The 22938-nt window shown below is 38.6% G+C and overlaps 1 protein-coding gene across 6 annotated transcripts in view; it reads left to right on the top strand.

Annotated features, from left to right (window-relative positions):
- MICU2 (mitochondrial calcium uptake 2) overlaps positions 1-22938 on the top strand; it is a 132551-nt gene that overhangs the window by 103834 nt on the left and 5779 nt on the right. For all 6 annotated transcript variants that reach the window (XM_045588532.1, XM_036457564.2, XM_036457562.2 and 3 more), the window contains 3 exons: positions 14942-15004; positions 15979-16076; positions 20187-20358. In XM_045588532.1, the coding sequence (XP_045444488.1) occupies positions 14942-15004; positions 15979-16076; positions 20187-20358 (333 nt within the window). The remainder of the gene's footprint in view (positions 1-14941; positions 15005-15978; positions 16077-20186; positions 20359-22938) is intronic.

Genomic DNA, 22938 nt, shown 5'->3' with positions numbered 1-22938 from the left:
ACTGCTGGCTCCCAACTGCTTGCCTGCCTGCCAGCCTGATCACCCCCTAAACACTCCCTTGCCAGCCTGATTGATGTCTAACTGCTCCCCTGCCAGCCTGTTTGCCCTCAACCTCCCTCCTCTGCTGACCTGGTCACCCCCAACTGCTCTCCCTTGCAGGCCTGGTCCCTCCCAAATGCCCTCCCCTGCTGACCATCTTGTGATGGTCATCTTGTGTCAACATGGGGACAGCTATCTTGATCTTGTGTGTTGGAATGATGGTCAATCTGCATATTACTCTTTTATTAGATAGGATAGAGGCTTGGTGCATGGGTGGGGGCCACCTGAAGGGTGTCCTGGATCAGGGTGGGGGTTTCCTTAGGGCACATGTGTCAAACACAAGGCCCGCGGGCCAAATCCGTCCCGCCAGGCCTTGCAATGTGGCCCGCACCGCGCTGTCATCACTGCACTCCGCTGCGTTTCCATCACAATGACAGTTTATGACTGTTCAGTAAACCATTCGGCCCGCGATTTAGGCTGGATTTTAGATTTTGGCCCCTTCTCTGATTGAGTTCGACACCCCTAGGGGCGTGGGGAAGCCTGGGAGAGGGGCCTGTGGTGGTTTTCAGGGTGGCCATGCTCCCCAGTGACCTAAACTGAGGCCCTGGTATCTGGAATATATTTATCTTTACAATTGAAACTTTGTAGCCTGGAGCGAAGCCAAACCTTCTGCTTGCTCTGTGGGGTTTATTCACCACCTATAATTCAAACTTTGTAGCCTGGAGTGAAGGCCTGAGCTGGCCAGGGCAAGTTAAAAGCTTGGCTCCCTCAGTCGCCAGGGGCAACTCTAACCTGCTCTCTCCAGCTCTGTGGCTGTCACCATTTTTGTTTGGATTTGTTTACCTTCTATAATTGAAACTTTGTATTCTTGAGTGGAGGCCTCAGCCAGCCAGGGTGTGCGGAAAGCTTGGCTTCCCCTATTGCTAGGGAAACTCAAGCTTCCCTCCTGCTCTCTGTGGCGGCAACCATCTTGGTTGAGATCAATTTGTATACTCACACTAATTGACTGGTGGACGTGGCTAATGGGAGTAGCAGAGTGATGGTTAATTTGCATATTACTCTTTTATTGGGTAGGATATTTGCAATTCCTTGCTCTCTCTTATATCCTTCCCACACCCCTATGATATGAATGTTGGTACACTTGAGATTGAACCAAAGGCTCCTTGCAATCTCCTCAGTTTTTGGATTCTTTTTTCTTTTTGCTGATCTAATTGGATTTTTTCTGATTTTATATCTCTCAAATATCTGATTTGATCCTCTGCTTCATATATTCTACTATTGATTCCCTTTAATGTATTCTTCATTTCAGTTATTGTATTCTTCATTTCTGACTGGTTCTTTATGTTTTCTGTCTCCATTTTCATGTTTACTAACTCTTGGTTAAAGTTCTCACTAAGTTTATCTACTGTTACCCTAAGTTCATTGAGCATCCTTTTGAACTCTGCACTGGTAGATTGCTTGTCTCATTTTATTTAGTTCTTTCTCTGAAATTGTGTTCTGTTTTCATTTGGGGCTTTTTTTTCTTTTCTTTCTTTTTTAGTTTCATTATTTTGGCTGCCTCCCTGTGTTTGTTTCTATATATTAGGAAGAGCTGCTATATCTCCTGGTTTTGGTAACATGGCCTTATATAATAGGTGTTCTCTAATGCCCAGTGGCATAGCCTTCTGGGATACCAGAGCTGAGCATGAGGTGAGCCCCATGTAGGCTCACTCTTCTCTTGTAGTTGAGCTTTGATTGTTGGTCGCATATATGGGAGGAATTTATCCCTTGGCCTATCCTTTGTGAGGACTGGCTGCAATCATGTGGAGGATCTACTATGCAGGGGCCAACCCCACAGAGCAGGACTTGGTTCAACACGGCTCTGCTGAGTCCACAACTTGTATGTGTAGCTCTTGGATGTGGTTGCATGGTACTTCAGCATGGGCCAAAGCTGCCCACCAGGTGCACTAGCTCTAAGACCTTCTGGGGAGTTCAGGCCAAGGTCAGCTGCCATCTGTACCCTCCCTAGGCCTCCCATCATGAGTTACAGAATGTTCTACATATTTCTGTTATTTGTGCTAGATTGTGAAAGGTAAAGCTGTGAACCAAGGCCAGCTGCCACTAGTGCCAGGCCTGGGGGCACTTAACAAGAGGTATAGGACATGCTGAAGTCAGAATGCTGCTTGTTTGAGAGATTTTAGGAAAATCTGCAGTATAAGCCAGGAAGGCTGGATGTACAGAAAAACCACAGGAACTGACTTGGGTGGGCCCACAATTTGGGTACAGTGCAATCTCAGAGAATTACCAGGGCAATGAACGATTTTTAGCCAGGCAGACGGAGACTCAAATATGGTTCCTGCCTGTGGGCTCTGTGTGGGGAGGGTTCGACAAAGGAATAGTGTCTAGCATTTCTATCCAAGAGAAAGTTTCCCCTCCAGCCAGAAAATTCAGTTCCTCCCTGTATGCCCCCGTATAAGCACCTTTCAAACTGCCCCGATATTGGAGCTCAGAGTGAGTGAATCAGAGTTAATTCCATTGAGCCTTTAAGAAGAACACCTGGGCCTCTAGCAGCCTTCTGTCTCACTCCGCCATAATCCCCACTGGTTTTCACAATCAGAAGTTAAGGGAACTTCTCCTGCTGGCACTGGAACCCTAGGTTGGAAGGCCTAGTATGGGTCTGGGACCCCTTGCTCCTCAGGTCCTCAGGGGGGACCTCTGAAGCTAAGGTATGCCTCCCAATTTTTATCTGCCACACATGGGTGTGGGACAAGCCCCTTCCATTTCTCCACCCCTTCTATCAGTGCATGTGGCTTCTCCATAGTTATAGGACTTCTTTTCAGATAGATTTAGGTGCTTCTGTAGGTTAATTGTAACTTTGATGGCTTTATAATTTAGTTTTAACTTTGATGTGCTTGTAGGAGGATGAAGATCAGCCTACTAAGCCTATAAAAGGTTCTTTTTCGCTGATCTTAGAAATAACACTAAACATGATAACCCATGGACCATGTCAATTTAAAATAACGGGATAGAGGAGGAAAAAAACATGTTTACATTAATTATTTCAATAATTATTCACTTCTATGATCATTATATTAGGAAACCTAAGTATGAAGCATCTTGTATTTGAAATTTTATTGGAGAAACCAAACAGTTCTTTTATTGGGGTGAGGTTGGTTTCAAGTGTACCTCTGAGTAACTTTAGTACTGAAAATATAGAAGTGATTTGAACAGCAAATGAAAAAGTAATGATGAAATATATTAAAACAAAGTCTTGTGAAACAGTCTTAAAATATAAATTGCTTCAGTTTGTTACTTTGGTATTTTGTGGTACAGTCATATTTTATTCTTAACCAGATCTAGAAACTGTGTGGGCAAGTGTATTGCTTAATTCTTTACCCCAAGAACAAGTAAATTAGCAACTATCTGTATAAGCTGCTCCCTGTCAGATAATAACATTGACAGTGATCAAAGCTAGTAATAGTTCATCATTTTAATCTTTACCTTGATAGGTGGCACACTTGCTTATTTGTGATAAGTGCTAGGATTTTAGTTTAATTTCTTTAAACAATAGGTTGATAAGTCTTTTTTACTAGTGTAAATTTCTCCTTGGTGGCCCTTTATTTCATATTATTCCATCCTGGCAGGAAGGACTGTGCTCTTCACATAGGTTAAATTCTGCCATACAGAATGCAACTCATGGAACTATTTTTTAATAAATACAAAAATCTTCAGTAAAATGTTTTCTTCTTGATTTCAGAATAGTGTTTTTGTGTCAGAATTTAAACTATCCTGGTCTACAAACAAAAATAAGTTAAATTAACCCTACATTCTTTTCTCCATTTTCAGCCTGAAATTGAAAATAGAGATCAATGTAAATTTTAGATATTTTTTTAATAATTTTTTATTGATTTAGATATTTTTTAGATATTTTTTTAAATAATTTTTTATTGATTTTTCACAGAGAGGAAGGGATAGAGATAGACAGTTAGAAACATCGGTGAGGGAGAGCCATTGATCCTATACACCCCCTACTGGGGATGTGCCCACAACCAAGGTACAGGCTCTTGACCAGAATCGAACCCGGGACCCTTCAGTCCACAGTCCAATGCTCTATCCACTGAGCCAAACCAGCTTTGGCTTTAGATATTCAGAATTTGTATTTAGTGAATGTGTCCTCCTGCTTCTTCTACCACTTGTATCTAACCAGTTTATCTTCTTGCTGTCTGTCTTACAGAGCACCCCTGTTCTGCCAGAAACTTTGCTCTTCCCTCTGCCTAAAATATTCTTTTCCTATAGGGAGCTTTCAATCATACAGAGAGAGAGAGAGAGAGAGAGAGAGAGAGAGAGAGAGAGAGAGAGAGAGAGAGAGAGAGAGAGAGAGAGAGGAACATAAATGTGAGAGATACAGCACATAAATTAAAAAACAAAAATTGCATGATCATATCTTTAGGTACAAAAAAAAGCATATGACAAAATCCAACACACATTTTTTGTAAAAACTCAGCAATGTGGGAATAGATGGATCAGATCTCTACATAATAGAGGCCATATATGACAAATCTACAACCAACATCATACTCAGTGGGCAAAAACTAAACCAATTCCCCTAAGAAGAGCAACAAGACAAGGATGTCTGCTTTCACCACTCTTACTCAACGTAATATGGGAAGTCCTAGCCACAGCAGTCAGACAAGAAGCAAAATGCAGCCAAATTGAAAAGGAAGTAAAACTCCCATTATTCGTAGATGATATGATATTGTATATAGAAAACTCTATAAAGACTCCACCAGAAAAACTAGATTTAATAAATGAATTTGGCAATGTAGCAGGAAACAAAATTAACACCTAAGAATCTGTAGCTTTTATTTGTATTTTTATTGATTTCAGAGGAAGGAAAGGGGGGAGAGAGAGAGAAACATAAATGATGAGAGAGAACCATTGTTTGGCTGCCTCCTGCACACCCTCTCTGGAGATCAAGCCCCCAGTTCAGGCATATACTCTAACCAGGAATTGCACTGTATGCCTGGTTCATAGGCTGATGCTCAACCACTGAACCACACCAGCTGCCCTTGATGACATTTTTATACATCAATAATGAATTTTCAAAAAGAAATTTAAAAAACAATTCATTTACCATTGCAACAAAAAAATAAGTTATTAGGAATAAGCTTAACCAAGGAGATAAAAAGACTTAAACTCAGAAAACTACAGGACATTAAAGAAAGAGATAGAGGAAGATGTAAACAAGTGGGAAAATATACCCTGATCATAGATTAGTAGAATCAACATCATTAAAATGTCCATACTGCCGAATCAATCTACATATGCAATGCAATCCCTATTAAAACAGTTCTAGAGCAAATTTCCCAAAAGTTATATGGAACAAAAAAAAACCAAAATAGCCACAGCAATCCTGAGAAAGAAGAACAAAGTTGGAGGGATCACAATACCAGATACAGTGTTATACTACAAAGCCACCATAATCAAAACAGCCTGGTACTGGCACAAGACCAGACATATAGACCAATGGAAAAAAACAGAGAACCCAGAAATCTGCCCAAGCCATTAATATCAATTAACATTTGACAAAGGAGGCAAGAACATACAGTGGAGTCAAGACAGTCTCTTCAGTAAGTGGTGTTGAGAAAATTAGACAGATACATGCAAAAAAAAAAAAAAATGAAACTAGACCACCAATGTGCTCCATGAACAAGAATAAACTCAAAATGCATAAAAGACTTTAATGTAAATTGGGAAACCATAGAAGTCCTAGAAGAAACCAAAGGCAGCAAAATCTCAGATATCTCTCATGGCAATATGTTTATGGATACATCTGCTAGGGCAGAGGAAACTAAGGAGAAAATTAACAAATGGGACTACATCAAATAAAAAGCTTCTGCACAGCAAAAGAAATCAACAAAATTAAAAGGGAGCCCTAGCTGGTTTGGTTCAGTGGATAGAGCGTTGTCCTGCGGACTGAAGGGTTCCAGGTTCAACACCAGCCAAGGGCACATGCCCTGGGTTGCAGGAAGCAGCCAATCAATGATTTTCTCATCATTGATGTTTCTATCTCTCTCTCCCTCTCCCTTACTCTCTAAAATTAATTTTTAAAAAAATAAATAAATAAATATATATATATATATATATATATATATATATATATATATATATATATAATTAAAATGAAAAGGGAGCCCACTGTATGGGAGAACATATTTGGCAATGATACATCTGTAAAGGGTTAATATCTAAAATATATATATATAATAAACTCATACAATTTAACAAAAGAAAACAACCAATGCAATTTAAAAATGGGCAAATGGGAAAACAGAAAAATGGCAGAAGAATATAGGTGGATTCTGAGCCTTGTCCAGAAGCAGAAAGAGAGAGCAGCTGAGGGTTGTGCTGTGAGTGTTTATTAGCAAGCCAAGAGACAGCCCAACACCAGAAGAAACTGGGGGGCCGCTGACCAGGGTGCCCCTGACAGGGAAGCACCCACGCGGGGCGAGGTCCCGTCCCGAAGCTACCTACGGGCTTGGATGGGGAAATCTCGCCATCTTGAAGGGAAATCGGATCCTGTCAGAGGCCTGAATATCCACAGCCACAACGACCACCAAGCAGCTGTGACCCCCAGAACACTGATCCCAGGCGGCGCCAACACTTGGACTCACAGGAGTGCCCCACCGCATGGCGAAAAGGTCAGACTTCCCGGGGAGAGAGTGCGTGAGTGCTCCTGGCGAAGACAAAAGCCTGCCCGTGCTGGGCGAGCAGAAACTGGAGGACAGGGGACGGTGATTACAAGTAGAAGCCCCGGCTGTTGGGCGGGTGTCACCCGTGAAAGTGGATGGGGCTCCTAATAGGGGAGATATCTAAAGAGCAACACGTTTGGATCTGACTCGGAGGGATATCGGAGAATTACAGGGGATTACAGTTGGCTCGGACTTGTCCCCTCCCCCTTCCATAGATCAGGACGGCAGAGAGGGGTGGGGGAAGCTAGAGAGGCTTTAGAGCCTGGGAAGTCAACCTAGAAACACTGCCACCTAGAGGCTAAATCACAAATTGACCCTAGTATAATAAAATCAAAGCAAGACCTGCTTAAAAATCAGGACCTGATTACAACACTGAGGAGCAGTGAAACGCAGGGAACTACAATACTATCCGGACTGGGAAACAAGCGTGCCAAACATAACAATAGAGGAAGCAAATGACCTTCATTACTGCAAATTTTATTTAAATTTTTTTAAAATTTTTTAATTTTTGTTTTTTATTTCATTTTCATTATTTGCACCGTTTACTCAAGAAACTATTTTTTTTCTTTTTCCTCACTTGATTTTACCTTTTTAATTATTACATTGTATATGTAATCAACATTATTGCTATTTTACCTATTTATCTTATTTTCTTTTGTTTATTTTTATTATTTTTTAATTATTTTTTTTGGGGGGGGAGGGTCACTGTTCTACAGTCTATATTTATCTTTCCTTCTCCAATGCTTTATTCAATCTCAACCCTACCTTTACGCCATCACTATCTTCCTAACATTTTCCTTTGGTGCCCTGTTTATCTTAACCCTTTCCTGCTCTAGAGTTTCCCCATTCTTTCTATTTACCCCGTTAAAATTTTACCCTACTTGTGTATATCTAATTTCCAACCCCCTGCTCCAAGCCCATTCACACCTCCCTCGTCGCTCTACTAAAAAAAAAAAAAAAAGTCTTTCTCTCTATCCCTTTGTAGTTATATATTGAATGTTAAATATATTGAAGTTTTATGCTTTTTTTGTAAGATTGATTTGCCTATTCTTTTTGTTTGATTGTATGTTTTTGTTACCTGGGTTGGGTTCTAGTCACCTTTATTGGAGGTTATTAATATTGCAAACACATTTCTATTCAGTGCCTTATGTGTTGTACCTGGTTGTGTTGTATTTTGTGCCTTTAAATCAAAGCAGGAGAGAGAGAACTACACAACCAGACATCCTAAAAAGAGAGTCATGGGGAAACAAAGAAACAGCCCGCATATGAAAGAAAAGCAGGCATCACGAGAAAAGGAAGTAAATGAGTTAGAGGCAAGAATTCAGAGTAATGATCATAAGATGGCTAAAATGAATGGAAGACAAGTTTGACAATATGAGTAAGAACCAAGAAGAAATGAAGAAGAACCAAGAAGAAATGAAAAATGACATCGCTACTGTAAAGAACTCAATAGAAAGCATCAAGAGTAGACTAGAAGAAGCAGAGGACCACATCAGTGAGCTAGAAGATAAGATGGAAAGAAATACCCAATTAGAGCAGCTTCTGGGGAAAAAAATTAAAAAGCAGGAAGAGAGTCTAAGGGAACTTCGGAACAATACAAAACAAAAATGTTAGAATAATAGGGATTCTAGAAGGAAAGGAAACTGAGGAAGACATGGAAAATGTATTTCAAGAAATAATGACAGAAAACTTTCCTGAGATAGAGAAGAAAAAACCCACACAAATCTAAGACGCTTGCAGAGTCCCAAGAAAAATGAACCCCAGGCACATTACAATTAATGAACCCCAAGGCACATTATAATTAAACTGGCAAACACCAATGACAAAATAAGAATCTTAAAAGCAGCCAGAGAGAGACAGAATGTTACATATAAAGGAACCCCCATCAGACTAGCAACTGACTTCTCCACAGGAACTCATCAGGCCAGAAGGGAATGGGATGAAATATACAAAGTCATGCAAAGGAAGGGTCTGAATCCAAGAATACTGTACCCAGCAAGGCTATCAATCAAAATTGAAGGTGAAATCAGGAGCTTCAAGGACAAAAACATACTAAGGGAATTTATCTCCACCAAACCAGCAATGCAAGAAATGCTAAAGGGTCTATTGTAAAAATAAAGAAATAGAAAGCGAAGAAGGAACACGGGTATAGAATAAAAATGGCGTCAAATAAGTACCTACCGTATTTTCCGGCGTATAAGACAACCCCTCTAATTTTACAGTTAAAACATAGGTTTAGGCCTATATTCGCTGTATAAGACTACCCCCCACTTCCGAGGCAACACCAGTTCTTTTTTTCATAGACCGCCTCTCTGACTCTGGCCAATCTGAACAGGCTTTTTACTAGAATACAGTGTACATGTTCTGTACCCAAAGCTACACTGTGTTCTAATAAAAAGCCTGCTCAGATTGGCCAGAGTCAGAGAGGCGGTCTATGAAAAAAAGAACTGGTGATGCCTCGGAAGTGGGGGGTAGTCTTATACAGCGAATATAAGCCTAAACCTATGTTTTAACTGTAAAATTAGGGGGTCGTCTTATACGCCGGAAAATACGGTATCAATAATAACTTTAAATGTAAATGGATTAAATGCTCCAATCAAAAGACATAGGGTAACAGATTGGATAAGAAAACAAGACCCATACATCTGTTGTCTACAAGAAACCCACTTCAGAAAAAAAAGATGCACACAGACTGAGGGTGAAGGGATGGAAAAAAGTTTTCCAGGCAAATAGAAATGAAAAAAAAGCTGGGGTAGCAATACTTATATCTGACAAATTAGATCTCTGAGTGAAGGACATAACAAGAGATAATGAAGGCCACTTTATAATACTAAAGGGAAGAATCCAACAAGAAAAAATAACCTTGGTAAATATATACGCACACAATATGGGAGCACCCAAATACATTAAAAAAAAAAAAAAAAACTGCTGGAGGACATTAAGAGAGAGATTAATAGCAATACAATCATAGTAAGAGATTTTAATACACCACTGTCATCTTTGGACAAATTACCTAAACAAAAAATCAGCAAAGAAATATCAATCCTAAATGACTCACTAGACCAGATGGAATTAATTGACATCTTCAGAACATTTCACCCCCAAAGCCACAGAATATACATTCTTCTCAAGTACACACGGGTCATTTTCAAAGATAGACCACATGTTGGGACATAGGCAAAGTCTCTTCAAATTCAAGAAGATAGAAATCATATCTAGCATCTTCTCAGATCATAGTGGCATAAAACTGGAAATTAACTACAATGAAAATAATCCAAAGAAATCAAACACATGGACACTAAACAGCATGCTATTAAACAAGGACTGGGTTACCAGAGAAATCAAGGAATATATTAAAAACATCCTGGAAACAAGTGACAATGAAAACACAACAATCCAAAATCTATGGGACACAGCAAAAGCAGTTTTGAGAGGGAAGTTCATATCTCTACAAGCCTATTGCAAAAAAACAAGAAAAAATGGTAACAAATTATCTAACTCTTCCTTCGACTCTAAGAGTTAGAAAAAGAGCAACAAGAAAAGCCCAGCGTAAGCAGAAGGAAGGAAATAACGAAAATCAGAGTGGAGATAAATGACATAGAGACCAAAGAAACAATACATAAGATCAACAAAACCAAAAGCTGGTTCTTTGAAAGGATAAACAAGATTGATGAACCTCTAGCCAGGCTAACCAAGAAACAGAGAGGATTCAAATAAACAAAATCAGAAATGAAAGAGGTGAAATAACAACAGACCCCACCAAAATACAACGATTGTTACAAAATATTATGAACAACTCTATTCCAACAAACTGAACAACCTGGAGGAAATGGACATATTCCTAGAAAAATACAACCTTCCAAAACTCATTCAGGAAGAATCTAAAAATCTCAATAGACCAGTGACTTGTGAAGAATTTGAAACAGTCATCAAAAAGCTTCCAGCAAACAAAAGTCCAGGGCCAGGTGGCTTCACAGGAGAGGTTTACCAGTCAAGGAAGAACTAAAACCTATCCTCCTAAGACTATTCCAAAAAATTCAACAGGAAGGAAGACTTCCAAATTCCTTCTATGAAGCCAGCATCACCCTAATACCAAAACCAGATAAAGAGAACTCAGTGAAAGAATTACAGGCCAATATCCCTCATGAATATAGATGCCAAAATCCTCAAGAAAATTCTAGCAAATTGGCTCCAGCAGAACATCACAAAGATCATACACCATGACCAAGTAGGATTTATTCCAGGAATACAAGGATGGTACAATATCCACAAATCAATAAACGTGATGCGTCACATAAACAAATTGAAAGATAAAAATCATATAGTCATATCAATTGATGCAGAAAAAACATTTGATAAAATCCAACACCCTCTTCTGATAAAAATTCTCAACAAGGTGGGTGTACAAGGATCATACCTCATAATAAAAGCTATATATGATAAACCCACAGCCAAGATCATACTCAGTGTGCAAAAACTAAAACCATTCCCTCTAAGAACGGGAACAAGACAAGGATGCCCACTCTCGTCACTCCTGTTTGACATAGTACTGGAAGTACTAGCCATTGCAATTGGACAAGAAGAGGGAATTAAAGGCATCCAAAGTAAAGTTATCCTTATTTGCAGATGACATGATATTGTACATAAAAAACTGGAAAGGCTCCATCAAAAAACTAATTGACTTAATAAATGAATTTCACAATGTAGCAGGATACAAAATTAACGCCAAGAAATCTATGGCATTTCTATACACCAACAGTGAACTTACAGAAACGGAGACTAAAAAAGCAATTCCATTTACCATCGAACCAAAAAAATTAAGATACCTAGGAATAAACTTAACTAAGGAAGTAAAGGACCTATATGCGGAAAACTACGCAACACTGAAAAAAAGAGATAGAGGAAGATGTAAACAGATGGAAGAACATATCATGTTCATGGATTGGTAGAATCAACATCATCAAAATGTCCATACTTCCCAAAGCAATCTATAGGTTCAATGCACTCCCCATTAAAATACCAACGGCATATTTCACTGACCTAGAAAGAACTCTCCAAAAGTTCATTTGGAACAATAAAAGACCCCGAATAGCCACAGCAATCCTAAGAAAGAAGAGTAAAGTAGGAGGGATCTCAATACCAGACTTCAAGCTGTATTACAAAGCCACTGTTCTCAAAACAGCCTGGTACTGGCACAAGAACAGACATATAGATCATTGGAATAGAATCGAGAACCTAGATATCAACCCAGTCACTATGCTCGATTAATATTTGACAAAGGAGGCACAAATGGAGTCAAGACAGTCTCTTCAATAAATGGTGTTGGGGAAATTGGACAGATAGATGCAAAAGAATTAAACTAGATCACCAACTTACACCATTCACAAAAATAAACTCAAAATGGGTACTGGACTTAAACATAAGATGGGAAACCATAAAAAATACTAGAGGCATCCTTAGGAAGCAAAATCTCAGCCATATGCCAAAAGAACTTCTTCACTGATACTGCCCCTAGGGCAATGAAAGTTAAAGAGAAAATAAACAAATCGGACTACATCAAAATAAAAAGCTTTTTTACAGCAAAAGAAACCATCAACAAAACAACAAGAAAGCCCACTGTGTGGGAAAACATATTTGCAAATGTTACCACTGATAAAGGTTTAATCTCCAATATCTACAGACAGCTTATACAACTAAATAAAAGGAAAATGAATGATCCAATTAAAAAATGGGCAATGGACCTAAATAGAATATTTTCAAAAGAAGACAGAAGGAAGGCCAAAAGGCACATGAAAACATGCTCAGAGTCACTAAATATCTCAGAGATGCAAATAAAAACAACAGTGTGGTACCATCTCACACCTGACAGAATGGCCAACATCAACAAATCAACAAACGACAAGTGTTGGCCAAGTTGCGGAGAAAAAGGAACCCTCGTGCACTGCTGGTGGAAATGCAGACTGGTGCAACCACTGTAGAGAACAGTATGGAGTTTCCTCAAAAAACTGAAAATGGAACTCCCATTTGATCCAGTAATCCCACTCCTAGGAATATATCCCAAGAAACTAGAAATACCAATTAGAAAGGATATATGCACCCCTATGTTCATAGCAGCACAATCTACAATAGCTAGGATTTGGAAACAGCCTAGGTGCTGTTGATTGGATCAAAAAACTGGTATGTCTACACAGTGGAATACTATGCTGCCATAAAAAGAAGGAATTCTCATCATTTGCAGCAACCTGGATAGAATTGGGGAACATCATGCTGAGTGAAATAAGCCTGTCAATGAAAGAAAAACACCACATGACCTCACGCATTTATGGATAATAAAGAACATTGTAAACTGATGAACCAAAAGATAGATATAGAGACAGTAATGCATCAAGCAGACTGTCAAATTACAGCGGGGAAGGGAGGGAGATCTGGGGGAGATAAGAGATCAACTGAAGGACTTATATACATGCATATAAGTACAACCAATGGACACAAAACTCTGGGGAGGGTGGGTATGTATGGATGGGAGGGGGGCAATGGTAAAATATGTACATAGATAATAATTTAATAAAATAATAAATTTTTTAAAAAAATAAAAAATAAATAAATGAAAAAATAAAATAAAAATGGGCAAATGACCTAAAGAGACACTTCTCTAAAGCAAACATATAGACAGCCAAGAGATATATGAAAAAATGCTCAAAGTCACTGCTCATCAGAGAGATGCAAATTAAAATGACAATGATGTCAGAATGGCTATCATCAACAAATGACAAGTGCTAGTGATGATGTGGAGAAATGGGAACCCTAGTACAATGCTGGTAAGAATGCACACTGATGCAGCCATTATGGAAAACAGTATGGAGTTTCCTAAAGGAATTAAAAATGAAATTGCCAGTTGACCCAATAATTCCACTTCTGGGAATATAAGAAACCTGAAATACCAATCAGAAAGAATGTTTGCACCCCTATGTTCATAGAAGCACTATTTACAATAACTAGGATCTAGAAACAGCCTACGTGTCCATCAGCAGATAAGTAGATTTAAAAAAAAAAAAAATGGTACATTTACCCCATAGAATACTGCAGTAAAAAGAACATCTCTTACCCGTTGAGACTGCATGGGAGGACCTGGAGAGTATTATACTAAGCAAAATAAGCCAGTCATAGAAAGACAAGTATTGTATGATCTCACTCATATGTACAGTCTAATGAACAAAATAGATCCAGGGACACAGAAGCATAAAACAGCTTGTGGAATCTCAGAGGGAAGGCGGGGAAGGGTGGGTGAAAGGGAAGAGATCAACCAAAGAATTTGTATGCATATATGCAAAACGCATGGACACAGACAATAGGGTGATGAAGGCCTGGGATTGGGGGGGGGGGGGGAGGACAGGCTAGAAGAGATCAATGGGGAGAAAAATGGGACATATGTAATACTTGCAAAAATAAAGATTTAGTTTTTTAAAAAAATAACCTCAAAAGAATTGGTGATGGTTCATTTCTTAATTGATTTAAATTCATAGTTTGAGATTTTGTCTACGTTTAATTTTTTTAACTTTTCTTTTTATTTGCTTTCCTCATGAGGATTGGTACAAATGACTCTGAAAGGTAGGTTTTTTAATGTACTCAGTCTCAGAGTACTATAACCAATTTATAATTGGTAAAAATGTAGGTCTTTAAATAATTTTATGCTTTAAAATGTATAAAGAGAAAAGGGACAACATATATATATATATATATTGTAAGTAGCTTTTTAAGAGTTATGTACTTGAAAATGTTGCCGTAAACTATCAATAATACAGAAAGTTATGAATAAAAAATTTTCTTTTAAGAATTGGAGTAATCAGAATATGTATATACTAAGTAAGCTGGCTTCCTTTGAGAGAAAAAAATGATCCAAATTGTAATAATAATGTTAATTCTTGCATATCTGATTCTTACATGATCTGAGAAAAAACATAACATTAGGAGTTAATAAAATAAAAAGAATTTTAGTTACTATTTAACAAATACCTAATGTGTGTGTGTGTGTGTGTGTGTGTATTAATATATATATATATATATATATATATATATATATATATATATATATATAAACATGGCATCTGTTTTTGAGGTTGTTTTGAAAAATCCAGTAGACACATCTAAATTCATGTTTGCCATCTTTTTAGCTTCAGAAGATCATAAGTAAACAGGATGACTTGAAGACAATAACTAATGAAACAGAATGCCAGGTATGTACAGATAATGTAAACATTTCCGAACAGATTGGCATTATATTAGTTTCTCTATTCTGTTTATTCAAATAAATATTCAAAAATACTTGGGAAATTATAATAATTTATTTTTTTCTAAATATTTTAAGTAGATGTGCTACATTCATATGGTGTAGATTTGATAAGGTTCATAAGAGTGTGTGTGTGTGTGTGTGTGTGTGTGTGTGTATATATATATATATATATGATAGAATTTTTCTCCCAATCACCACTTCTCCCTGAGCAATGTGTTCTGTCAGTTTGCCGTATATTCTTCCAGAGATATTTTATGCATATAAATAATTAAATATATCTATATATCTTTTTTCCATGTTTATATAAGCAGTAGCATGCATACTATATTCACTGTTTCCCACTCTCCCATTTATCCTTAATATAGCTTAATATTTAGGGGGAAAGCAAAGCAGGACATATTTAATACTTTCAACAATAAAGATTTAATATTTTTTAAAAATAGATGAGTATCTTATTTTTTCATGGCTCCATAGTACTTTGGTGTTCCAATTTATGTAATCATTCCTCTTTTGAAAGATGTTTAAATATATCCAGTCTTTTGAAATTACAAATAATGCTACAGTTAATAATTCTGTAATTATGTCATTTTATACATATGTGAATATATCTTAGAGACAACTCCTCAGAAACTCAATTGCTGGGTCAAAAGGTATGAGCATTTCTAAACTTTTGTTTACTGCTTAAGTCCACCACCTTAAGTATTTTGAATATTGTAGGCCATATTTTTCTTCTGCCTGAGCAGATGATTATAGATTATTGTTGTACAAAGTAAAAGACAAAATGGCTTTTCTCTTGTCCACTTTTGTTGTTGTTGTTGTTGTTGCTACAAGAGTCTTTTGTAGATATTGTGCTGAAAGTTCCAGGCTACAGGATTTATTTTGGTTATAATATTTGAAATTACTGTAACATTTTTATAGGAACCAAAAGTGAAAGAACCTGAAATTAACACAACCCTTCAGATACGTTTCTTTGGAAAAAGAGGAGAAAGAAAACTTCATTATAGAGAATTTCGCAGGTAAATGCAAATATTTATATTCATTTAGGGAAATTTTATAGATAAGTGAAGAAACAATTGAGTATGGTTGATCCTTAAAAAATGCAACTTTGAACTGTGTGGGTTCACTTATACATGACTTTTTTAAAAATGTATATACTTATATTTTCAAAAATCCAAGTGTAAGTGGTCTCAGGTTATTCAAGGGTCAACTGTACCTTCTTTCAATCTTTAAAAACTTTATGTGGTGATACTAGTCTTGTCCTGCCTACTTTACGGAGTTGTGAGTAAATGTAAAAATAAACTATAGCCCTAGCCAGTTTGGCTCAGTGGATGGAGCATCGGCCCATGGACTGAAGGGTCCCAGGTTTGATTCCAGTCAAGGGCACATACCTCAGTTGTAGGTTTGACCCCCTCTATCCCCACATCTGGGTGCATGCGGGAGGCAACCAGTCAATGTGTCTCTCACATTTCTCTATCTCTCCCTCCCTTTCACTCTCTCTAAAAATCCATGGGGAAAAAATGTCTTCAGATGAGGATTAAAAAAAGAAACTATAAATTCTAATAACTTTTAAATAATCTGATAACAGAAAAGAGGCAACCTCTAATTCATGCAAATATTTTATTTCCTAATCTTCAATTCTTTCCCCTTTCATTCACATTAGTATTCTTTCCCTACATGAAGTCTGAGGTGGATCTGATAATTAGATGAAACAATGTTTCTGAAGTAGACAGAACATAAAATACAGAAGGCACTCAGAATATGTGCTGAACTCATGTCAACTCTTTCTTCTTTTTTACTAGAGGCCTGGTGCAGGAAAATCATGCATGGATGGGGTCCCTAGGCCTGGCCGGTGATCAGGGCCAATCAGGGCCAGGCCAATTGTGGCCTGCTGGCTGGGGAGAGGGACAGGACATGGGAGGTTGGCCGCTGGCTCTGAAAAGGGAGCTGGCCCTTGGCCCTCCTGGGGAAGGGGCCACGTCTGCTGCCACACACCCCCGGTTCCTCATCCCACCCTGGGGCTCAAAGGCCCTAGCAGGGTTGGGAGAGGAGGTGACAGTCACCAGGTTGGGCACATAAGGCACCCCCCACCATGCAGTTCCTCGCCTACCCCTCTCCTCTCTCCCTTGCTGCCGCACCACCACCATCACAGCAGGTGGGCAGTGGACTGATTGGGATCTGCTGACTGTCTAATGCTCAGTTCTTAAGGAGAACAGCCTTGATTGGTAACACTTAAAGTTAATAGTGTGACTACTCCAGCAAGCCCATCTCAAGCTGCCAGATATGAAGTGTGATGGCTTTGTTAGCAAGAACTGCTCTGTAGGGTTCATGTGTTTGCTACTTTGTTAGCAAAGACTGGCTACTGTATTTACAATGAGTGTCCTGTGTGAAATGGCTGCTTGATATGCAATAAAGTTTCTCCTGTATACCCGCAGCTACTCATCTCTTTCAATTCCAAGGGTCCACAGAGGTCCAGTCCCTAGCATAGGGGCTTGGACCCAACAATTGGCATGGACAACACATGCACAATACACTCTCTCAGCTGCTGCAAGCCAGCTCCAGTACACCAGGGCCTAAGCACTCAGGTAAAGAAAAGCAGAATTTTACCAGAGTTTCCAATTAGTCTACTGATTTATAAATTATTTAAATGTTTTTAGAGTGCATCTAGTGGCCTTACATATTATAAGTTCTTCAATTCATGTATTTATGTATATTATCATGTTGCAGATTTTTGTCATAACAAAATACATAATCTTAGACTTAGAAAGAATATTACTACAAAACATTTTTACGTTTGTCCTGGCCCAGGTGCCTCAGTTGATTGAGCATTGTCCTGTGCACCAAAAGGTCACTGGTTTGATTCCTGGTCAGGACACATGCCCAGGTTGCAGGTTTGGTCCCCGGTAGGGGTGCATGCGGGAGGCAACCAATCAGTATTTCTCCCTCACATTGATGTTCCTTTCTCCCTCTCCCTTCCTCTCTCTCTCAAATGAATAAAAACATTTTTTTAAATTATGTTCTTTAAAAGTAGTACAATTAATTAAAATCAAGTAGCTTAAACCAGAACAATATACAGTTTAACAGCAATCCTATCTAATAAAGAGGGGATGTGCAAATTAACCATCATGCCATCACAAAGATGGCAGCGCACATAGCCACAAGATGGCTGTGCCCAGCCCCGTTGGAGTCCCACAGTCCTTTCAGCCCAGCCGAGGGGGAGTGCGGGGGGACAGCTGGACCTGCCCTCAGCCCCCCAGCTGCCCAGGGCCAGCCCGAGGCACAGGCAAGCCTTGAATAGAGGCTACCCAGCCACTTAGGGCCGGCCCAAAGCACAGGAAAACCTCTGATGGGGGCTGTCCAAGCAATACCTGAGGCGCAGGTAAGCATCGGATGTTGGCTGCCCAGGGCAGACTCAGGCACAGGCAAGCCTCAGATGGCGACTGCCCAACTGCCCAGAGCCACCTGATGCTCAGGTAACCAGGGCCAGCCAAGGCTTTTGCTGCCAGCAGTGGCAGCAGCAGAGGTGTGATGGGGTGTCACCTTCCCCTGATTGCCAGGTCACCTCCAAGCCCTGAGGGCTCCTGGACTGTGAGAGGGGGCAGGCCGGGCTGAAGGACCCCCCTCCAGTGCATGAATTTTCATGCACCAGGCCTCTAGTTAAGTTTATAATATTTCGGCCTCGTATAGAGCCTGAAGGAAAAAAGGAAAGGAACTAGTTATTCATGTTTTTATACCACATTTTCTTCTTTCTAATTCATTGTACAGTTGTTTGCAAGTAAAGCATTCTTTTAACAATCCTGATAGGAAAATAATTGAATGTTATCAGAGTACACAATATAATAAAACTCAGCAAAACAAAGATGAAGCATATCAGTAAATTTTGTTGATCTATCAGTCCAAACCTGAAATGCTTCAAATTTTGAATAAAATTCTGTTTTGACCCAAAAAGACACATAGCACTGATAAATATGTGTATCAAATACATTTAGACTCTCACCTACCACAGATAGAAGCATAAAATCAAACTCCTCCTCATACTTCTAAGATTTGGGGGATACATGGCAGCTTTCTTTCCTCTTTACTGGACTGTATCTCTTTCACCCCATGTATTCTCATTCTTTCATTTTATACATTTCTTAGAAAGCTATTGATGACAGTTTGATCAAAGTGCCGTTTATTTTTATAAAAAAAATTTTTAAATAAATTGTATTGATTTTTTACAGAGAGGAAGAGAGAGGGATAGAGCGTTAGAAACATCGATGAGAGAGAATCATTGATCAGCTTCCTCTTGCACACCCCCTACCGGGGATGTCCCCACAACCAAGGTACGTGCCCTTGACTGGAATGGAACCCGGGACCTTTCAGTCCACAGGCCAACGCTCTATCCACTGAGCCAAACCGGTTTTGGCTATTTTTATTTATTTATTTACTTTTAATATATTTTATTGATTTTTTTGCAGATAGGAAGAGAGAGAGATACAGAGTTAGAAACATCGATGAGAGATAATCATCAATCAGCTGCCTCTTGCACACCCTTTCTGGGGATGTGCCCACAACCAAGGTACATGCCCTTGACCAGAATCAAACCCGGGACCTTTCAGTCCGCAGACTGACGCTCTATCCACTGAGCCAAACTGGTTTCGGCTCGGCTTCTTTTATAAAAATTTCTTAAAAAGAATGTTGAGTCACATAAACATATGTTCTTGTCCAAAGGTTCTAAATCTTTTTTAGTAAATCTAAGCTTTTGATGCAAAGCTATTCATTGATTACATTGATCAAATTTAGAATCTGAAAACTATGAGGAACCATTAGTTATTATTATGATTATAAAAGTAGTATCCCAACTGAATTTTAAGTCTCTCTGATTATTGGTAATTTTTCTGTATTGGAAAAATACTGTTTTCTAACTTTTTAAGTCTTTAAGTTTGTCAGAATGTAGAATGTGCAAACAAACCAAGTATGGGGAGTCATATTGAAGCAGGTATTGGACTTACCCAGCTGATCTACTGCCACAGTCCTTGACATGGCATTCATGCTTCATGCAACTCATGACGGTGTTGCAGTCCCGCTAATGATGTTACAGTTGAAAGCACTGGCCACTTCTGTCAGTTCTATACTTTAACATTTAGGTTTATGGAGAATCTACAGACGGAGGTCCAAGAAATGGAATTTCTGCAGTTCTCTAAAGGTTTGAGTTTCATGAGGAAAGAAGACTTTGCGGAGTGGCTCCTTTTTTTCACTAACACTGAAAATAAAGACATTTATTGGAAAAATGTGAGAGAGAAGTTGTCAGCAGGAGAGGTTGGTATGCCTTTTTGTTATGCTTGAGATGAATGTAAAATAATAAGTTAGACATTTATATAATTAATTAAAGTGACTTCCAAATTAACCAAGACTGAGCTGCTCTCTAGTATTTATATATAAAATCAAATTGAGAATGTTCTTCACATACTTTTTTCTTATTAAGGAACTGTTCACTAAGAATCAGTGTTGCAGCCATGAGTTTGGCATTTTCAGTAAAATCAGGAATTAGGAATGTCTACTATCACTGCTGTTACTTTCTGTTGTTCTGAAAATTGTGGCCAGTGCAAATTAACAAAATAAAAGAGTAATTATTGTATTATTTTCCATACAAATAACTGTAAACCTACTTTTGCCCCACCTTATATATCAGAAGTAGCTGTCCTTTGTAAAAATTACAAGTCAGAAAATGTAGTAGCATATGTGTGTGTATGTGAAGTGAATGAAACAATTGCCAAACTATTAATAATGATTAATGATCAGTGAGATTTAAAAAAAAAAATTATAATATTAATATATTTTATTGATTTTTTACAGAGAGGAAGGGAGAGGGATAGAGAGTTAGAATCATCGCTGAGAAAGAAACAACAACCAGCTGCCTCCTGCACACCCCCTACTGGGGATGTTCCCGCAACCAATGTACATGCCCTTGACCAGAATCAAACCTGGGACCTTGCAGTCAACATACCGACACTCAATCCTCTGAGCCAAACCAGTTTCAACAAGAGATTTTTATTTTATGTATTATTTTTACTGTATTGTTCTGAAAATTATTTTGAAAAGGATAGGTATTTAAATATAATTTTAAAGCTAATTTTATAGTGAGGGAAAAGATAATATATAATGAAGATCCCATTTATAATTGCAATTGCAATATATAACCATTATAAATTAACTAGCTATTGAGGATAAACCATCCTCCCTCATCACTCCTAAAAGATTTCAGGGATGGAAATCTCTAAGGGAAGAATGAGAGGCTAGTGAGCCAGAAAAAGTGGAATAGGAAAACTGATTTGGATAGTCAAACGACCAAAGAACCAAAAGGTTGCTGGTTCAATTCCCAGTCAGGGCACATGTCTGGGCTGTGCGCTTGATCCCCAGTTGGAGGCTTGCAGGAGGTACCCACTCTGACATCAAAATTTCTCTGTCCCCCCCCCCCCTCCCCACTTCCTCTTTCTCTAAAATTAAAATTATTAAAAAAAAAAAAAAAAAAATTTAGCCTGGCCAGTGTGGCTCAGTGGCTGAACATTGACCCATGAACCAGGAGGACATATGCCCAGGTTTTGGCCTCAATCCCCAGTATGGGGCATGCAGGAGGCAGCTGATCAATGATTTTCTCTCATCATTGATGTCTTTTTCTCTCCCTCTTTATCTCTGAAATAAAAAAAAAAATTTAATTAAATAATAATAAATAATAAAATAAAAATAAGTTAAAAATTAAAAACATTTAAATGTATATATCAAAAATATTTGTTTTTAAAAAAAGCTAATGATGACAGTTCTCCCCAGTCAGAGGGCAAATGGCTTAAATCACTGTGCTCAGAGAGATAGGAAAGAGAAATCCAATTAGGGCCATTTGCCAGCCACACCCAAGGACAGGTGAAGTTAGGAAGTATCGGGTCTAGTAATAATTAATGTCGTTTTCAAACATTCGTTTAAAATCTTGCTTGGCGTTGACTTGTATTGACATAACCTTCAAACACGTGGTATCTACAGAACGTGTGAAGTGCAATTAACAAGTTTTGCTTGAAAAAGTTTGTGTTTGGTTTGTTTTTTGTTGCAAAACTAGGGCTAAGAAGATGGCGGATGAAGAGCATATTCGGCACTGCATGCTTTACGAGTTCCAATTAGGAAGAAAAGCAAGTGAGGCTGCAAAAAACATCTGTAGTGCTCTTGGTCAAGATGCAGTTAGCGCCAGAAAATGCCAGCGTTGGTTTGAGAAATTTCGCGAGGGAAATTTTTCGTTAGATGACAAGAGTGGTCGAGGCCGTGTGTCCAATTTTGATCAAGAAGCTCTTCAAGCTCTTTTGATGCAAAATCCTCAAATTACCCAACAAGAGCTTGCGACAACTTTAAATTGTTCACAAAAAAACAATTTCCAATCAATTGCGTGCACTTGGCAAAGTCCAAAAGTTTGGAAAATGGGTTCCTCATGAGTTGACCGACAACAACCGTAATCAAAGAGTCACAATTTGCAGTTCGCTCCTCTCTCGTCAAAACCGTTTGCCGTTTTTAGAGCAAATTGTTACCGGAGATGAAGAATGGGTGCTGTATGTTAATTTGAAAAGGTGGCCTCAATGGTTGGACAAAAATGAGGCTCCGCAGCCCACGCCAAAACCTGACTTGCATGCGAAAAAAGTGATGTTGTGTGTTTGGTGGAATTTTAAAGGAATTCTTCATTATGAACTTTTACCATCTAACCAAACCATTACAAGTGCAGTGTATAGTGCCCAATTGGAAAGGTTAGCCCAAGCTTTAAGAGAAAAAGAACCCGCGCTGATTAATCGGAAGGGCGTAATTCTTCACCACGATAACGCATGGTTATCTGCAAGATAACTGCTGAATCACTGCTGAAAAACT

This window comes from Pipistrellus kuhlii, unplaced genomic scaffold (assembly GCF_014108245.1).
Source record: "Pipistrellus kuhlii isolate mPipKuh1 unplaced genomic scaffold, mPipKuh1.p scaffold_m20_p_3, whole genome shotgun sequence".
NCBI lineage: Eukaryota > Metazoa > Chordata > Mammalia > Chiroptera > Vespertilionidae > Pipistrellus > Pipistrellus kuhlii.
The sequence above is the reverse complement of the archived record's forward strand: the minus strand, read 5'-3'. Positions and strand labels throughout refer to the sequence as shown.